We start from the raw sequence: 18,502 nt of genomic DNA, 5'->3' as shown, positions 1-18,502 counted from the left end.
GGGTGAGATATAAGCAGCCGCGGGCCGTGGAGGGAGTTACGATGGGGCAGGGAGGCGGGGAGGGGGAGAAGCAGGGTGGAGCCCTCTCTACCTTGCCCCTCCCCCTCCCCGCCTCCCTGCCCCACCGTAACTCCCTCCACGGCCCGCGGCTGCTTATAAGTGTTGCTAACTCTTATTCATTTACAGCATGTTAACATACTGTCACCATTCGCTTTTTATGTACTAGTAACTATGCTGGTAATTTTGCTACTGATAATATGTGTACTTGTATTCTCCACCCTGCTTCTCCCCCTCCCCGCCTCCCTGCCTCACCGTAACTCCCTCCACGGCCCGCGGCTGCTTATAAGTGTTGCTAACTCTTATTCATTTACAGCATGTTAACATACTATCACCATTCACTTTTTATGTACTAGTAACTATGCTGGTAATTTTGCTACTGATAATATGTGTACTTTTATTATCTAAGGTACTACGCCTGAGAAGACGGCATTAGTAAATAAACATTTCAAATACACATCTGTTCTTCTTAACTCCATGTTCTGGTTTCTAAGAAATCTATAACGACCGACTGTTCATGAGTTCCACGTATCCTGAGGTACTATAAGTTCATATTCTGGATTGTCTAAACATTGAGAGTTTGTTATATCCAATGTGACACTGTACCTAGCTTGCTAAGGAGTTTTTGATTACTAACGTGAGTTTTGGGACACCCTAATTCGCCGAGGTTCCAATCCTCTGTCCACAGTTCTGTGTGAGAACAGAAACCCTGCGACAGGGGCACCCCCGACCCTTGCTGGAGCTTCATCACACTTGCGATACAACTCCAGCAATGCATTCGCCGAGGTTCCAATCCTCTGTCCACAGTTCTGTGTGAGAACAGAAACCCTGCGACAGGGGCACCCCCGACCCTTGCTGGAGCTTCATCACACTTGCGATACAACTCCAGCAATGCGCCACCTTTACGGCACAGATACATCACGCATCTGTGCTGTTTTTGCCCCATGATGCGCCGCATTGTAAATGCAGCACACCATAGGTGACGGAACAGCGGCACAAAATGACTAACACATCCCTGGTGATGCGCCAGTCATCATAAATGTATCCCTATGCTTCTTATCTTGTTAGAGATGAACCGCCATATGTATCATCAAAGTTATTTGCATTTCCTAAATAGCGAACTTTAAGGAATAAATAGCGATTCTTTACCATTCCTAGTTTGCGATGAGCTATTTGCTAATTAGCCGAATGTAGCCCAATGAAGCCTAATGTAGCCCAATGTAGCCCAAAGATGGCCGCCAGACACACAAAAAAACAAATGTAGCCCAAATATCAGCCAGATGTAGCCCAACTATAGCCCAGTGACAGAATGACCAATCAGCTTCGCAAACCTCCGTTACGCGAAGCGGAGCGCTGTTACAGATATATATCTTTTTTTGAACGTTAATTTCTCAAAATCCACTGGAGCACATATATTGAGACCTAGCAAAGGCACATCGGGCTACCAGTCCCTAATATTTTGCCAAGTTTCGTGCAAATCCATTCAGCCGTTCAATTATTATTATTATTATTTTTTTTTGCCCCGCGGGGCCCTTTTAAAACCTCCACATCAAACCTAGGGGGTCAGCGAGGATCTACTATGCCCCCTTATAGTTATTTCCCCCTTTGTTTTGACCTCCTCTTGTCTCTCGATCCTACCGAGAGACAAGATGGCGGCCGCTACGGACTGTTTGGAATGTTGACAGACGCCGGAGAACCAATCAGCTTCGCTTCACAAAGCTCCGTTGCGCGAAAAGTCCGCGAACCAGTGCGCTGCCCGGTCCGCTGTTACAGATATATATCTTTTTTTAAACGTTAATTTCTCAAAATCCACTGGAGCACATATATTGAGACCTACAAAAGGCACATCGGGCTACCAGTCCCTACAATTTTGCCAAGTTTCGTGCAAATCCATTCAGCCGTTCGGGCTAAAAGTGAGGCCAACCGCCCTATGGAAAACTCAATGTTAAAAACACGTTTTGGGACCCCCCTTTTTTCTCGGCCCCCACTGGACGAACCCCCCCCAAATTTTCAAGGGCTGCTCAGAAACAAAATGTGCCATTTTCCTGAAAATTTCAGCCAATTCCGTCCACAAACGCCAAAGTTATTAGACATAGAATTTTCAAAAAACCCATAGAGAAAAAATCCTAACTATATATACCTACTGGCGACCGCCAGTAGGTAATATATATATATATATATTTACATTAACTCCCAAGGTGTGTGGCAATTAGTTTCCACTTTCCCAAAAAACAAACTCACACTTTGGGAGTCAGTTTTTGGAAAAGTAGAATCCTTTAAACGTTTGATATAAGCATCCGTCACTAATGACGGATGCACGTCAAATGTTTAAAAGGGTTTGTTTGAAGCGCCAGAGGTCACCGCTGGGCCGGGGGTGAACGCCACATCTGGTGGGCAGAGCCAGGCAGGGTGGCACCAATAAAGCCCTCTGTCACTCTGAGGGGCATATTACCAAGGCAGGCGAAATTTAATTATTGCCGCTCTTGCGGCCGTTTTCGTCCGCAAAGCGGCGATAATTTCATTGCCCTATTTGCAAGCTGTCGCTAACATCAGTTAGCGTCAGCGTTTAGGCGATAGCGACCGGTTTGGGGCCCGCTTTGCATGTCAGCCATTTTTATCGCTAATGACAAGCAAAGTGGGCGTACCCAACCTGTTAGCGACTGAAAGCAGTCGCTAACATCGCTATCACCTATTATCAACGCAGGCGTAGCAACAAAAAAATTTGCGCTAAGCGCGAATATCGCTGAAAACTAATGCCTGCTCAGACCAGTTCTTAGCCTGTATCCAATGGGAGGTGGATATTCAGGCTAAGTCCCTATTAGCGATAATGCCTGAATACCGTTGGATTACCAGCGATAATCACGCATTTCAACGCTATCGCTGGAAATTTTATCGCTTTGGAAATAAACGTTGCTAATAGCACGTTAACTCTGCGATAAAATCCGGCGATGCGCGGCGATAAAAAAAATGTCGCTAAGCTTATTTAGCGATAAATATTGCTAGTTTTTGATAATATGCCCCTGAGTGCCTTTATTTAGTCATCGGGCCAAAGGTAGGCACATACTTTGGGAAACACGCATAGTGTTACCTACATGTGCTAAATTGTGCAAAGAATGCGGTCACATTATGCGGAAGGATTCCTCAGAATCCTTAACCGTGCCTGTTTAGGTGACAAATTGAACAAGCATTGAAACATTATTTGTAGAGAGTAAGTCAGTTTCCGTTGGCCTTTTTATAACATCACTAGTCTTGTTTTTTATTATTATTTCAAACAGAACAACATTTCTGTGCACAAGAGGAACTTAGCAAAGTTCAACACTGCAGTAGAGCACGGAGTTCAAAGGGCATGAAAGGAGGGGATATATATGCAGTGAGGAATCATTTCAACAACGCCAGTTTTGGGATTCTCCTCACGTTCTTCGGTTTTAGTGGGTACTTTAATTACCATTTCCAAAAGCAGAGAGGCGGGAATATTGTTAATTAAAATTAATCGTTTGAAGAGGGCTACAGAACAATCTAAAATGGCATAAAATGCCCCGGTTTCCCTCTCATGGTGAACGCTCCGCATTTCAACCGGTTGAGCCGCTCGCGGATTAGGGCCCCGAAGGGAAACGCTTTATTATTCATGGAAACGTATGGCAGCAGAGACATCTGTGGTGAAAACAATACTGGCTGATGCAAGTGTGAGGACTCTAGGCACTTACAAAACAAGCATTGGCAAAGCCAGTATACCGCGCACGCTGCATTGGGAAATGTACCACCTTTTGGAAGTGTGTGGATAGAAATGTAGGGGCTTATTTACAAGCCCCTTGCGCCACTTTTGCGCCACTTTCCCCATGTTAAAAGTGACGCAAAAGTGGCGCAAGGGGCTTGTAAATCTGCCCCGTAACGTTTGAAAGGAAAACAGCAAACATGCTTACTGTCTACATGTGATGGGGATACATATGCACGCAGTAATACATAAGAAGTGTGCTCCTTTTCAGGCAGTCGTGCACGTGACGAGGTAGCGTCACCGCTCCCAGTGCCCGGCAGCCAATAGATGGAGACGGCTGACACGTTTATTCCGAGTTTATTACAAACTAGCATAACATCTCGCCGTCAGATTGCATTTTGCATTTTTGGGCTTAGCATATCTAACAATTCTGCCCATTCTGGTCAGTGGCCTCTCCCCGATGAAAAGACCTGGGGCCTCATTTATGAGGCCTTGCGTCAATTTTGCGCTTCCGATGCGTCACTTTTTTGTGACGCATCGGCAGCGTAAAACATGCCTCCTGTTGCGCACTATTTACAAAGTGACGCATCTAAGCAGATGCGTCACTTTGTAAACCCCTGCGCTACATTATACCTGCGTCAGGTATAATGTATGCAGAGGGGGTGTTCCCCCGCAAAAAGCCCTGCAGAAGTGACGCAGTGAAATCTATGAGATTTCACTGCGTCACTTCTAGGACGCTGTTGCGTCAAAATCTTGCACCTGCCTCACAGCAGGCGTAAGACTGACGCAGGCCCTTTCACATGGGGCTGGCCCCACGCGAAAGGACGCATTGCTGGAGTTGCGTCACTTTGTGACACACTCCAGCAATTCTTATGTATTGAAATGTACAACTAAAATATGCTGTCCTTTGAAAAAAAATATTTGACAAATTAAATGAATATTGAATAATGTGCGTTTGACTAAGTTGCAATCTGTAAAGCAGAATTTCATGTTTTCTTTCATGAAACGACCCCAAATAGTTGTTTAGTCAGTCTCAGCATTGGCAATTGTTTTGTTCTATTACACTCCAGCAATGCGTCACTTTTGCGCCTACAGATACGTCAGAAATACTGACGTATCTGTAACTCCTTGCGCCGTGATGCGTCATACTGTTAATATGACGCATCAATGGTGTCGCAAGGAGGGCGCACTGAGAAGTGACGCATCGCTGTTTACACGCAGCGATGCGTCACTTTTCATCAATGAGGCCCCTGTGGTTTCTGTGTGTTCCTGGTAAGTTTCACCTGTGGAGGGTGGAAGCCCACAGGGCTCCTGGGGAAGGCGCTGTGGCCCCTGTGGCAGCACCGGTGCGATCCTGTCAGCACCATTCCCATCGGGACACCCCTCCCGCCCACCGCCAATGCACGAGGCCAGTCTTCAAAGCACTTCATTGTGGAGGGGCTGTGTGATTCTGGGAGAAGACCAGTGCCTCTGCCGGCAGGGCTGGGGCAGGGTCCACCTCAGGCCCCAGTGAGCTCCTTCGATACAACTTCAGTTCACAAAGATGTGAGTTACAACAGAGCTGTGCGGGGGCATTTTAAACCCCTCGTGAATTTTGCTCTCGGCTATATCACAGACATCTGTGTAAGCGGTGCTTTAAATGGGAAAAAATAAGTGCAGGTACTCATTAAAGTGAACTAGAGGTGTGGCAAGTGGGCGGGGCTATGGGCGGGGCTAAGGCCAGGATATGATGATACATAATAACTTCTATACCGGTTGCGCCACACATCAAAACACAACGGAAATGCATGTATGTTCACAAAACAGGTTACATCATTACACAAAATAAAAGCCAAACAGCATAACATGTTAGAAATCCCCTATTTTTGTAATATTTGCAACTTCATAATGTCATACCGTTGTTATTTGTTGTTGTTTGGCACAATGCTGTATATCCTCAAGCGTGCACACATACAAAGAAACAAGCAGACACGTACACAAAAGCGGCGGAGCTCAGGACTGCAGAAGCGCCTTGGCTGTCAGAGGCAGTTTCTTCTCAGGACAGCCTAGTGCTCACCAGCAGCCAATGAGATTACCTTTCATGAGTACTGGTACTCTGCTAGGCAGTAGCGAAGTGCCGATATTAACAGTGATAAAAATAAGAAGTGCCGATACTCAGTACCTGAGAGGGATGTATTTCGTTACTACGCATGCTTTTACAACACATGCCTTTACCACGCAAGTCATTACAACGACTTGCCTTGGGGGGCGCTGGATAGGAAAATGGTGAACATGCTGAAAACGCACCTCTTCCCTTGATTCCCCTTTCTCTCTGGCTCACCTCTCTCCTGAATGTCTTGGTTCAGCGCTGGGATGCTTACGGGTTACTATGCGCTCTACAAAACCCAATTAATAATAATAGTGAATAGTTTAATTTACTATTCCAACTCCAGTCCCCGTGGATAGTAGGCAAGGTTTTGGATAGTAAATTAACTATTCCCTATCCTAGAGCGCCCCCCAAGGCAAGTCGTTGTAACGACTTGCGTTGTAAAAGTTGCGTTGTAAACGCTGTTCCCCACCTGTGAGTACCGGCCCATTTAACCCCTTCGGGGCTCATGACGAGCTGAGCTCATCATGTAACGCGGGTTTTTGCGAATCGCAGCGCGCAGCGGGAAAACCGATAGCGCTCATGCGGTTAATGCACTGCCGCTGCCCTTTTCCCTACGGCCAGGCTCTTCCTGCCTCTTGCTGGTTCAGTATCCTTACATCTCCACCTCTTCTCCGTTCTCGATTCACCTCTCATTTCTACTCAGCCTCCAACCTTCTCTCCCTGGTTCTTCCCCTCTTACTGCCATCTCTAGCTTACTTTCCCCACAAGTCTCTCACATTTTGTCACAGTTTTTTCCTCCACTTGCCTCCTCTTCTCTCTCCGCCATGATGTACCCATACCCTTCATTTGTCACCTGGCCAGTCATTTGTTGCCCTATATTTAATTACTTGTGTTGATAGAGCACACTTACAGTTGAGGCCTGTACTTTTAAATAAAGACTTGCAAAAAAAAACAACTTGCTAAATCAGGATTGATATTTTTTTCAGTAAATAAAAGCATAAATCATTTTTTCCCTTCAAAAGTTCAAAACTATTTCCAAGCTGTGAAAGTGTGTGTGTGTGTGTGTGACTGTGTGCATGTGTGTTTGACTGTGCACGTGTGTGTGAGTGTGTGCACGCATGCTCCGTCGCGCCCTGTAAATTCTGGTGTATGGCAGCTTTTTAAACAAAATTTCAGGCTAATGGTTAGTTTATCTCTCTTTATCAGACTGCTTCCTGGCATTAAAAGAAGTGATTCGATTGTAATTGCATGTGGTTCGTCAATAGCTAAACCCATTACCTCAAGAAATACAGCAGATTTCTTAACCCGTTGCGTGCTCGTGACGGAACCATTCCGTCACGAGCCTCGGGTGGGCTGTGCTGGTGACGGAACGGTTCCTTCACGGTCCACTCACCGCGGCGCAAATTCCGCGCCTGCGCAGAGCGTTCTGATGAGCAGGCGGGGCCGTGACGTAACCATTCCGTCACAAGCACAGCCCACCCGAGGCTCGTGACGGAGCTGTTCCGTCATGAGTACGGGAGCGCCGCACGGCCCCGCCTCCCCCTTAGCGCTGCGGCGGAATAGCCGCCGCAGCTAAGGGGTTAATTTATACAAATTTGTGTTAAAATACAATTCCTAAGGACCCATTTCAAAACTGAACACATATCTGGTATTTTTATCTGAAAAAAGTGGCAATTCTAACTTCAGCTGTCACCTCACTTTTTTTTACATTCCTCCCTCCCCCTTCCTTCTATGTTCATGTCGTTTCCCCCCAACCAGATCCAGTTCCTGGGGTGCTGCAGCGTTCCCTGCTATTCATAGCTCTTTGGACAGGGCTACCTTCACACCCATGGGTCTGAGTCACTGTTATGTAAATGCAGCGATTAGTGTTGATGGGGCTAAGCCTGGGTGGTAAATTCTGTCCCGCTTGCGGAATTTGCGGAATTTGCGGAATTTCGGTAATTTCGCATTCCGCGGAGAACGCGAAATTGCCCAAAATTCTGCGTTCCGCGACTTCGCGAAATGTTTTGCTTGTTCGCGTTCTCGAATGCGTGTTCGCAAGATATTTCCCCCCGAGCATGCAAACAGCAATTGAGAACAGTAAAAAAGCATCGCGACCAAGCAATTCCGCGTGTTCGCGGAATTTCTGCGTGTTCGCAAATATTTTTTACCATTTTGCGGAGATTTGCTCAACGCGATTACGCAAATTCCGCCCACCCCTAGCGGGGCACACAAATGAAAGCAGCTCCTATGCTGAAAAAAACAGACATAAGAAAACCGGCTGCCACTCGCTTTCTATGGCCAGTGCAATAGTTTAAATGGACTGGATTACAGCCCCAGGCCTGGCCATTTCACACACCTGACCTAAAGCGCGGATGAGGTGGGGGCTTGCAGCAGAATGGTTGTTGGACACCTAATCAACAGTGCAGGGTCTGCCTAGACCCCGTCCTGTTAATCACAGCGTGATGCAAGCCCTCCCCAACCCCTGCAGTGCGGGTCAATTCTAACATGCGCTACTGGACGTTGGCAGCGTCCCCTGTAAAAGTTGACTTCAGTGGCTCAGTGCGGCTGGGAGATGCAGAGCGGCATTTGTCCTGCATTCGAGGCAATAGCAAACCTTAGCCTGTCAGGCCAAAAATCAGGGTACCAGTACTGTCCCTGACTAAAGAAAAGTGCCGGTACTGAGGGCTGGAACATTTTGCAAATACCCTCTCTCGGTGAGATTACGCAATCTCTCAATCCTGCCTAACCACAGGGGTATAAGCCCCCCACCAACAAGTTCATGTTCAAACGGCCCCATTGGCTGTCCCCAGTTGTGTTTGTTTAGGTGTGGCTCAACAGTGTGGCTTTGAGTAGACCTTATGTGAACACCAGACACACAGCTATAGGAAGCAGCACTGAAGAGTGGCTTTAGGCTCCACCCACATACTGACCATCTCTGCTAGCTTTAGGTTGGCAGAAGGTGTGCGTCGGATATACCAAGAGCTGGAATGCTTGGATTGCACCTTTTCCCTTGCTAGGAAGCTTACGCTGAACAGCGCAGGTCTGAGCTGCTTATGGTGGTAAACCAATGTTCAGGGCCATCGGCGGGTGATTTCATTCGGAAAGCCGGTGTTTGAAGCCATTGGTCTGATCTTTTTACTAGGTACAACAAGGCAGTAAGCTTGACTGATTTGTTGTGAAAAGCATATGTTAAAGCTAATGGGTATTCCATTACAACGCGGTCATTACAACGACAACATTGTTATAACGCAAATCATTACATCGCAAGTCGTTTCAACAACTTGCTGTAGGGGCACTTGTGTTGGATTTACAATCCAACACCATCCCTGCTGTTGCACAAACTGGAGTAGGAATTGTAACTTATACTATTCCTAAGTCCAGCGCGCCCCCTACTGCAAGTCGTTGAAACAACTTGTGATGTAATGGTTCACGTTGTAACAACATGGTCGTTGTAACGATCGCGCTGTAATGGAATGCGTTGTAGCGCATTCGATGTAAAGACATATATTCAATGGGCATCAATATATGGATTAATCTTACGTTGTGTCAAAGCCTCTAGATTACCATGGTAAGCAAGTGTTTTGGTGTGCGTTACCCTCACAAACAGAGCCTGGGGAAAACAGATTTGCACTACGAGATTTCCTGCTAATCCCTTTTATGAGGGGTTGCCCATTTTTGGACAACTGTAACTTTGTACACTTTTAAGTTGTAAGCTAACAACCAGGGCTGTAGGTCTGATTCATTTAGTGGGTAACGTTATTCCAATGTTTTAGGTCTGGTCTGATAATATAAAAGTTCTAGACACACAGAAGATGGGCGGAATGCGGAACAAATCAAACATTCACCCCCAGTCAAGAGATCTGGGTTAAATCCATTGTTATTTTTCCTCACCCTGCCACACCAGCATGGACCCAACCATATGAAAATCAGTCTTGAACCTGCTCCTCATGGGAACAGTCCACCCAAACTGCTAAGCCAGGTCCTCCCTGGACTAGAAACAAGCACCATGGTACCGGTTTGGGGGTATCACCCCATATCAGCCAGGCTAGCTTGAATAAAGTGGTGCAGTGAGCCCAGGGCCCAGATCTGAGTATATCAGGTGCCCTTAGGGTGAGAAAGCAAAAGACACCCAGATGATGGATGGAATGCGGAACAAACCAAACATTCACCCCCCAGTCACAGATATGGGCTTAATCCATTATTGTTCTTTAGCTCACTTCGCCACCCCTGTTTAGACCCAGCCATATGCAAATCAGTCCTCACCCTGTGCTTCATGGGAACAATCAATCAATCAATGACATTTATATAGCGCGCTACATACCCGTAGGGTCTCAAGGCGCTGGGGGCGGGGGGGTGCCGCTACTGCTCGAACAGCCAGGTCTTCAGCTTCTTCCTGAAGGAGAGGTGGTCTCGGGTCAGGCGCAGGTCGGGAGGGAGGGAGTTCCAGGTCTTGGCGGCCAGGTAGGAGAAGGACCTTCCTCCTGTAGTCGCTCTTCGGATACGGGGGACGGCGGCGAGGGCGTGGTTGGCTGATCGGAGGTGGCGTTTGGGAGCGTAGAAGTTGATCCGGCTGTTGAGGTAGCTCGGGCCTTGGTCGTGCAGGGCTTTGTGTGCGTGGGTGAGGAGACGGAAGGTGATTCTCTTGTTGACGGGGAGCCAGTGAAGGTCTCTCAGATGTCCGGAGATGTGGCTGGTTCGTGGGATGTCGAGGATGAGTCTGGCTGAGGCGTTCTGGATCCGCTGGAGTCTCTTCTGGAGCTTGGCGGTGGTACCGGCGTAGAGGGCGTTGCCGTAGTCCAGTCGGCTGGTGACGAGGGCCTGGGTGACGGTCTTCCTGGTCTCGGTGGGGATCCACCAGAAGATCTTCCGTAGCATGCGTAGGATGTTGAAGCACGCCGAGGAGACGTTGTTGACTTGTCTGGTCATGGAGAGGGAGGAGTCCAGGATGAAGCCCAGGTTGCGTGCATGGTCTGTCGGTTTGGGTGTGGTGCCCAGGGCGGGAGGCCACCAGGAGTCGTCCCAGGCGGAGGGTGAAGAGCCCAGGATGAGGACCTCCGTCTTGTCAGAGTTCAGTTTCAGGTGGCTGGTCGTCATCCACTCGGCTACTTCTTTCATCCCTTCGTGCAGGTTGGCTCTGGCGGTGGCGGGGTCGTTGGTCAGGGAGAGGATCAGCTGGGTGTCGTCGGCGTAGGAGATTATGCTGAGGTTGTGTTGGCGTGCGATGGCCGCGAGGGGGCTCATGTAGACGTTGAAGAGGGTGGGGCTCAGTGAGGATCCTTGAGGGACGCCGCAGATGACTTCGGAGGCCTCTGACTTGTACGGTGGTAGGCGGACTCTCTGTGTTCTGCCGTCGAGGAAGGAGATGATCCATTCCAGCGCTTTGTCCTGGATTCCGACGTTGCTGAGGCGCTGTACTAGGGTGCGGTGGCAGACAGTGTCGAATGCCGCGGAGAGGTCTAGGAGGATGAGGGCCGCTGTTTCTCCGTTGTCCATCAGGGCTCGGATGTCATCGGTGGCGGCGAGGAGGGCGGTCTCGGTGCTGTGATTGGCTCGGAAGCCAGACTGTGAGGGGTCGAGGGATCCATTCGTCTCGAGGAAGGCGGCCATCTGCTTGTTGACGGTCTTCTCGATGACTTTGGCGGGAAACGGGAGGAGCGAGATGGGGCGGTAATTCTTGAGTTCGGTGGGGTCCGCTGTGGGTTTCTTGAGTAGAGCGCTGAGTTCGGCGTGCTTCCAGCTCTCAGGGAAGGTGGCGGTGTCGAAGGATGTGTTGATGATGTCTCTCAGGTGGGGTGCGATGACGGCGTCGGCCTTGTTGAAGACGTGGTGAGGGCAGGGGTCGGTCGGTGATCCGGAGTGGATGGAGTTCATCGTGCGGATGGTGTCTTCGGTGCTGATCGGGGTCCAGGCGTGGAGGGTGGTGGTGGGGGGTGGTTGTTCGGTCTTGGTGTGCGTTGGTTGGTTGTTGAAGCTGTTGTGTATGTCCGTGATCTTGTTGTGGAAGTATGAAGCGAGGGAGTTGCAGAGGTCTTGCGATGGGGTGATGTCGTTGTTTCCTGCGCTGGGGTTGGATAGCTCTTTCACGATGTTGAAGAGTTCCTTGCAGTTGTGTGCGTTGTTGTCCAGCCGGTCCTTGAATGCAGTTTTCTTGGCGGCGCGGATCAGCTGGTGGTGCTTCCGGGTGGCTAGCTTGAAGGTGGTCCTGTTGTCCGGTGTAGGATCCCTTCTCCAGACTTTCTCGAGGGCTCGGCAGTTCTTCTTGGAGCTCTTGAGTTCGTCGGTGAACCACGGGGCTTTCTTGTTGCCGGGTCTGCTGGGCGGGGTCCTCATCGGGGCGAGCTCGTCCGCGCAGATGCTGATCCACTTCGTGAGGTTGTCGGCGGCCTGGCTGGGGTTTGCTGAGCTGGCAGGAGGGTGCTGGCTCAGGGAGGTGGCGAGCTGGTCTGCTGTGATCGTGTTCCAGCTTCTGCGGGCGGCCTGTTGCTGGTGGTGGTGGGTCGTCGTTCTCTTGAAGGTGAAGTGGACGCAGCTGTGGTCCGTCCATTGCAGCTCTGTGGCGTGGCTGAAGTCGATGTCTGTGCTGGAGGAGAAGACTGCGTCGAGTGTGTGTCCTGCGAGGTGGGTGGGGGTGGACACCAGCTGCTTGAGTCCAAGATTGGCGAGGTTGTCGAGCAGGGTGCTGGTGTTGCGGTCGTTGTTGTTCTCCAGATGGAATAGACCAGCCCAAACTGCCAAGCCAGGTCCAGAAACAAGCACCATGGGGCTGGTTTCGGGGTATAACCCCTCATCAGCCAGGTTAGCTTGAATCCAGTGGTGAGTGAGAAAAGGACCCACGTCTGGGCACACCCTTAGCCAATTAGGTCACTCATAGCAACATCACAAAATAAAATGATGGATGGAGTGTTGAAACCTTTCAAACATTCATCTCCAGTCACAGATCTGGGTCGCCCTAAGTGGGTAGTCTCTTGACTGGGGGTGAGTGGTTGAAAAGTTTCAGCACTCCGTCCATCCTCTTGTTCTGTTTGCTATGTTTGCTAAGTGACCAAGGGTATGCCCAGATGTGGGTCCCGTGCTTGCTATGCCTCTAGATTCAAGCTAGCCTGGCTGATGAGGGGTGATACTCCAAAACCGGTCTTGGGTTGCTTGTGTTATGGTTCAGAGAAGTTCTAGCCTGCAAGTTCGGGCTGCACTGTGCCCATGCGGGGCAGAGTCAAAACTAATTTGCATATGGCGGGTCCAAACTTGGGTGGCAAAGGGAGCTAAAGAACGATTGATTAAACCCAGCTCTGTGAGTGGAGTGAGTAGTTGAAAAGTTTTGACTCTCGTCCATCATCTTGTGCTGTTTGATATGATAGTTGTGACACAGGCGGTAGTCACGTCTTATTCCTTGTGAAAAGCAGATATTAAAGCCAATAGGCTTCTACAGGTGTATTGTTACTGTACTTTGTGAAAGCTTATAGACAGATGCTTTGTTATAATGATTTTTCACAGATCAACATTGTAGACAAGGGCTCCAGAGTTGGTTACTCCCTCTGACATACCCTGACCTAGATTTGCAAGACTCCATATTGGCCCTTCTTTGGAAGGGTTGTCTATTTTTTTCCAAATATAATTATGAAGATCTCTGTAACTTTGCCTGTAATATGTCACTGTGTGAACATTCATTTGCTTTTTACATCTGGCCTGTTAGCTCGTTAGCTGTCTGCTAGGCTCCTGCAGCCAAAAATGTTCAAAGAAACAACACTCACCTCCACTTACATAGGAATAGGGGCTTTCGATCAGCCAGTGTTCAGCCACTGGTCTGTTTTAGTACCATCCACACTCTGCTCATGACAGCACGAGACACAGGACGATCGGTAAGCCCACTTTAGCTGTATTGTTCTGCGGGTAAAGCCGTTTTACCTGATCGCATATGAACATCTGTCCGATAGTTAGAACACTTCACTCCTACGGCCAGTGCCTAGATCTTTAGCTTTACATTTCCCTGTTTTATAGATCCAGTTTCATTTCTTGTCTACTCTTTTTATATTTTGTTTGTTTTACGTAGAGAAACCATCAGCTTTCCAGACAACGCTACCAGATCACTGGATTTCTGCTGATGTCATCTGCAGTGGGCAGTATCCCACGTGACCATGTCTTCTAAACGAATGTATGACGTTCCATCACGGTCTTCACACCGCGATACGTTTACCATGCAGTCATTACAACGCAAGTCATTACAACGACTTGCGCTGGAGGGCGCAGGACTTAGGAATAGTATGATTTATTACCCTAACTCCAGCCTACCTAAGAGTAGGGAAGGTGTTGGAATAGTAAATCTTACTATTCCTTAGTGTGTAGCGCTATCCAGCCCAAGTCGTTGTACAGACTTGCGTTGTAATGGCCACGTTGTAAACGTATCGCAGTGTAAAGACTGCGTTGTAACGGATGTCTCCCCTTCTAAACAAGATGGCCATCTTCAAAAGCTACTGTCAATATACCATCTCAAGAAGGCTGACACTTTTAGAAACAACATGTAGACCATCTTGGATTGGTATAACGGTGATACACTACATTCAAATTCCATTCCAAGATGGCCATCCAGTGTGGTTTCCTTGGCAGCCATCTTGGAATGGTATTTTGCATAGTTTATTATTTGTTTACCATTCCAAGATGACTCAGAAATTACTTGTAAGCATAGAGACCATAATGGGACTTTAAAAGAAAGGCACAGTAGGAACAGTACCAGTTCAACGTAGTTTCCCGGCTCCACATTTATATTTTACAAATTTTTATTGCAAGCACAAACCTATCACGCTTATGAGACTGCGTTTTCACTTTTTTCTGATTGCATTCTTTTGATTAATTCTGCATATGCTCGCTGAGTTTGTATGCAAGTGTTCTTGTGGCTGGTGAGAGGGTGAGTACACGGATGAAGTGCTGTATGGATGTATGAAGAGTACTTGAATTGCATTTCGTAGAAAGTAAATGGCACGAGCACCTCTACCCTTCCCACTTGTCTAATCACTAACACTGGACTTTCACCTGCAAAGTGCCTCAGTGCCTTGTTAGGGGTAGCAAGCACTATATAAATGCCCGTACCATACCATGGGTGCCAGCGTGAGTTGATGAGTGAGTGTGTGGTGAGTACTTAGAATCGCCAGTGAGTGAAGAGACCAGCCCTTTTGATTTTTCCAGTGCTTGATCCTCCAGTGAGTCATTCCTTCCTTGGATGCAGAATGGGACATATCGTGAGCAGGACCACTCCCTGGGGAGATAAGTGTCCTCCCGCTCTACTAATTAGTGTCTCACTGTCGCTCGGGTCATCCCAGGACTCTGTATCCCTACCCCTCGGGTCACCCTTGGGCCCCGTGTGTCCCTACTGACTGCCTGCTCCAGTGAGCAGGACCCCCCCCCCCCGGGGAGAGGAGTGTCGTCAATGTATTGTATTGTGATTGCATTTATATAGCGCTTACTATTCCTGACGCGGGCGTCAAAGCGCTTTTTCTGCGAGTAGCACGCTACCCATAGAGAATTAGTGTTGAATTAGTATAGTGAAACATGCAAGTACATTTTAAGTGGCGGATGGGTTAGTCAGTTATTTAGATTCAGAAGGATAGAAGAAGGAAAAAAAAGGTTTGTATTTATATAGCTCTTGTTACCCCTGGTGAATTAGTATGGTGGACAAACCATACACAGTTATTGGAAACCAAACATTCCCAACCAAAGGCCCTGCAAAGCTTTATGGGATGAGATTAGCAGTGGGCAGTGAATATTATATAGTATACAATATCAAAATAATTCTACAAAGAGCTGCAGTTCAACTGGTGGTTACTAGATGTCCCTCACGAGTCAAATGCAAATGCTTGATGAAAGGGTTTCAACGGTTTTGCATTTGACTCGTGAGGGACATCTAGGGACGACCAGTGGAACTGCAGCTTGATGTAAGAATAATTTCAATGCTTTGCATTTGACTCGTGAGGGACATCTAGGGACGACCAGTGGAACTGCAGCTTGATGTGAGAATAATTTCAATGCTTTGCATTTGACTCGTGAGGGACATCTAGGGACGACCAGTGGAACTGCAGCTTCATGTAAGAATAATTTCAATGCTTTGCATTTGACTGGTGAGGGACATCTAGTAACAACTAGGTGAACTGCAGCTCTTTGTAGAATTATTTTGATATTGGATACTATAATATTCACTGCCCAATGTTAATCTCGTCCCATAATGCTTTGCAGGGCCTTTGGTTGGGATTGTTTTTTTGCCAATAACTGTGCTTGGGGTGGTCATAAATCATGGGACCACCACTGAAGTTCAACAAAATGTGCTTTTTGTTTATGCTCTTTGTGTTCAAGGCATCTGCTTGGTGCTAGGTTAGGGGGGACCCCAAAATCATCAGCTCTCTCATTACCTAAAGTTTTCATTGTAAATGTTCATTTTTGTGAATTGGGTAAATAGCTTTTTCATAGCATCTGAGAATATTGTTGATTTAGATGCTATGATACTACGTGCAAGGCATAGTTTTAAGCTCAGGGTTAATTTTATTCACATTGATTTTAGTGGGGAGGCTACTGATGATAAGTGGAACACACTGATGTTAACAATTTCCGTGAGGTACCTCCTCACTTCCCACACACTTTTTTATGTTCTGGAGAGATAGGCACAGTTTGATGAATTTTTACAGGAAGGGGAGTACGTAAGTATTCTCACCTTTAAGGGGTGCGGGGTATGTTCATAATGTTTAATCCCAAAACACAGAGAGCAGTTTTTTGTGATAAAAAGTTGTGAGTGGAGGGCACCCTGCTCCTTTTCCCTCTAAGCTCCTGTTTGTGACTTGCATTCATATAGCGCCTGTTACCCCTGGTGGGGTGTTGAAGCGCTTTTCTGATGAGTAGCACGCCACTCCAGAACCCATAAAGGATTAGTGTTGAAACTCCACTAATAAGTGTCTCCCTGTCCCTCGGGTCACCCCAGGGCCCCGGGTCCCTACAGACTGCGTGCTCCCATCCTGGGCTCCACTGGACACCCCAGTGACGTCAGGTGCATCCGTTCCGAAATGAACCAGCGCTACACGTCACAAAAGACAATAGGTTGTGAAAGGAAAGGTGATGGCTGGTGTCTCTGATGGCCTCTCTGGACAGCTCTACGCCCCCACCTCTGGCCGCCTCTCACCTGTGACTTCTGCTGCACGTCCTCGAGCTGAGATGACCCCGCCATGGCCTTCCATCGGTCATTCACCATCTCCAGGGGCGGCTGAAAGAGGAAGCAGAGCAGCGTCAGCCCCCGGGGGGTCTCTTCCACGTGCGTCTCACGCGCGGTGGCGGCCGGATTAGGTGCGCGCCCAACCAGCCACTCACATGCCCGACCCATGCCCCAAGCACCGTTCACAGCTTCAGCCAGTAGCGCTTTGCATGCTGGGAGTTCACTTGTCTGTATTCAGCCTATAGATTTAAATACATATCTCAGGACACAACAAGGCTCGGTCTAAACTACCAGGACTGGCAGAAGGTGTCACGCATGACTGAGGGTGATTTCACTGCGAGAAGGGTGACCAACCGACATGGGTGCAAATTCAGGACGTGAGTGTAAAAATTGAGGACAACGGGTCAAAATTCAGGACAAAAATACAGGACATGAGGTTAAAATTCAGGACAAATTTTCGGGACAAAATGTACGTTTTACAGACATGTCAGAGGAGGTCGTGCAATAATATATAGAAAGTAAATAGACAACCACTTGACTTAAGTACAAGTCAAAATAAGTTTATATTAGGTTGAGACAATCGCACACTTCACAGTTTTTCAGTATGGCAGCAGCTTCCTACCTTAGACGATTCAAAACTCGCATCTCGCTCCAGCAGGTACATTAGTCGCCAGACAACGGTGAAACACACCTGAATACAAGTGAGGCCGCTTTTATTGTTGACTACTATCAACACTATTGGATATACAAGGAACTTTGCAGAGCCAGCTCCCAGTAACAAAACCACCTCCCCCTTTCCAGCCTCCCAGGGAAACATCCGATGCCCGGTCCGGCCAGTCAGGCCTTGGTACCACCCTCCAACGGTGCCCCTCATCTTCACATGACCCTCTCTCATGTGTATTTAGTTTCTTCAATAGTGCTACTCATCCCAACTATGTAGCGCAGGTTGTCGGAGTGTATTACATCACACACACATCATATAGAGACAATGACTCATGTGAACATGAAAGTGAATGTATAGGAAATGTCACTTAAGATAATGGGTGTTACTAGGTGTAATCATTCTTTCATCCATCATTCAGTCTTTCACCATTCATTCTGTCCTTCCATATGTGTGGTCATATAGAACCAAACATACTCAACCATTTGGAAACCTATCCACTATGTATCCTTCCATCCATCATTTCACTCATCCACCCCTCCATCCACTCTTTCACTCATCCATCCATTATTCATCCATCCACTCTTCCTCCCATCCATCTATTCGCTCATCCATTCAGCCATTTAACGTTTCATCCATCCAGCCATCCTTTCACTTACTCATCATCCACCCAGTCACTCATCCTCCCACCCATTCACCCTTTCAGTCATTCATCCTCCCTTTCTCTCTCTCCATCTCCCTTTCACTTATCCACCCATCCTTCCACCCACCCACCCATCTACTCATCCATTCATTAATTCATCCATTAACCCTATT

The 18,502-nt window shown here is 47.9% G+C and overlaps 1 protein-coding gene across 1 annotated transcript in view; it reads right to left on the bottom strand.

The window, feature by feature from the left end:
* FIBCD1 (fibrinogen C domain containing 1) overlaps nucleotides 1–17,071 on the bottom strand; it is a 979,992-nt gene extending 962,921 nt beyond the window's left edge. Inside the window, exon 1 of the mRNA XM_078646209.1 lies at nucleotides 16,996–17,071. Within this exon, the coding sequence (XP_078502335.1) occupies nucleotides 16,996–17,064 (69 nt within the window). The 5' untranslated portion in view covers nucleotides 17,065–17,071. The remainder of the gene's footprint in view (nucleotides 1–16,995) is intronic.
* Between the last annotated feature and the right edge of the window lie 1,431 nt (nucleotides 17,072–18,502).

The sequence above is a fragment of the Lissotriton helveticus genome, chromosome 5_1 (assembly GCF_964261635.1).
Source record: "Lissotriton helveticus chromosome 5_1, aLisHel1.1, whole genome shotgun sequence".
Classification (NCBI taxonomy): Eukaryota; Metazoa; Chordata; class Amphibia; order Caudata; family Salamandridae; genus Lissotriton; species Lissotriton helveticus.
Note: the sequence above shows the minus strand (reverse complement) of the source record. Positions and strands in the feature narration are given on the sequence as shown.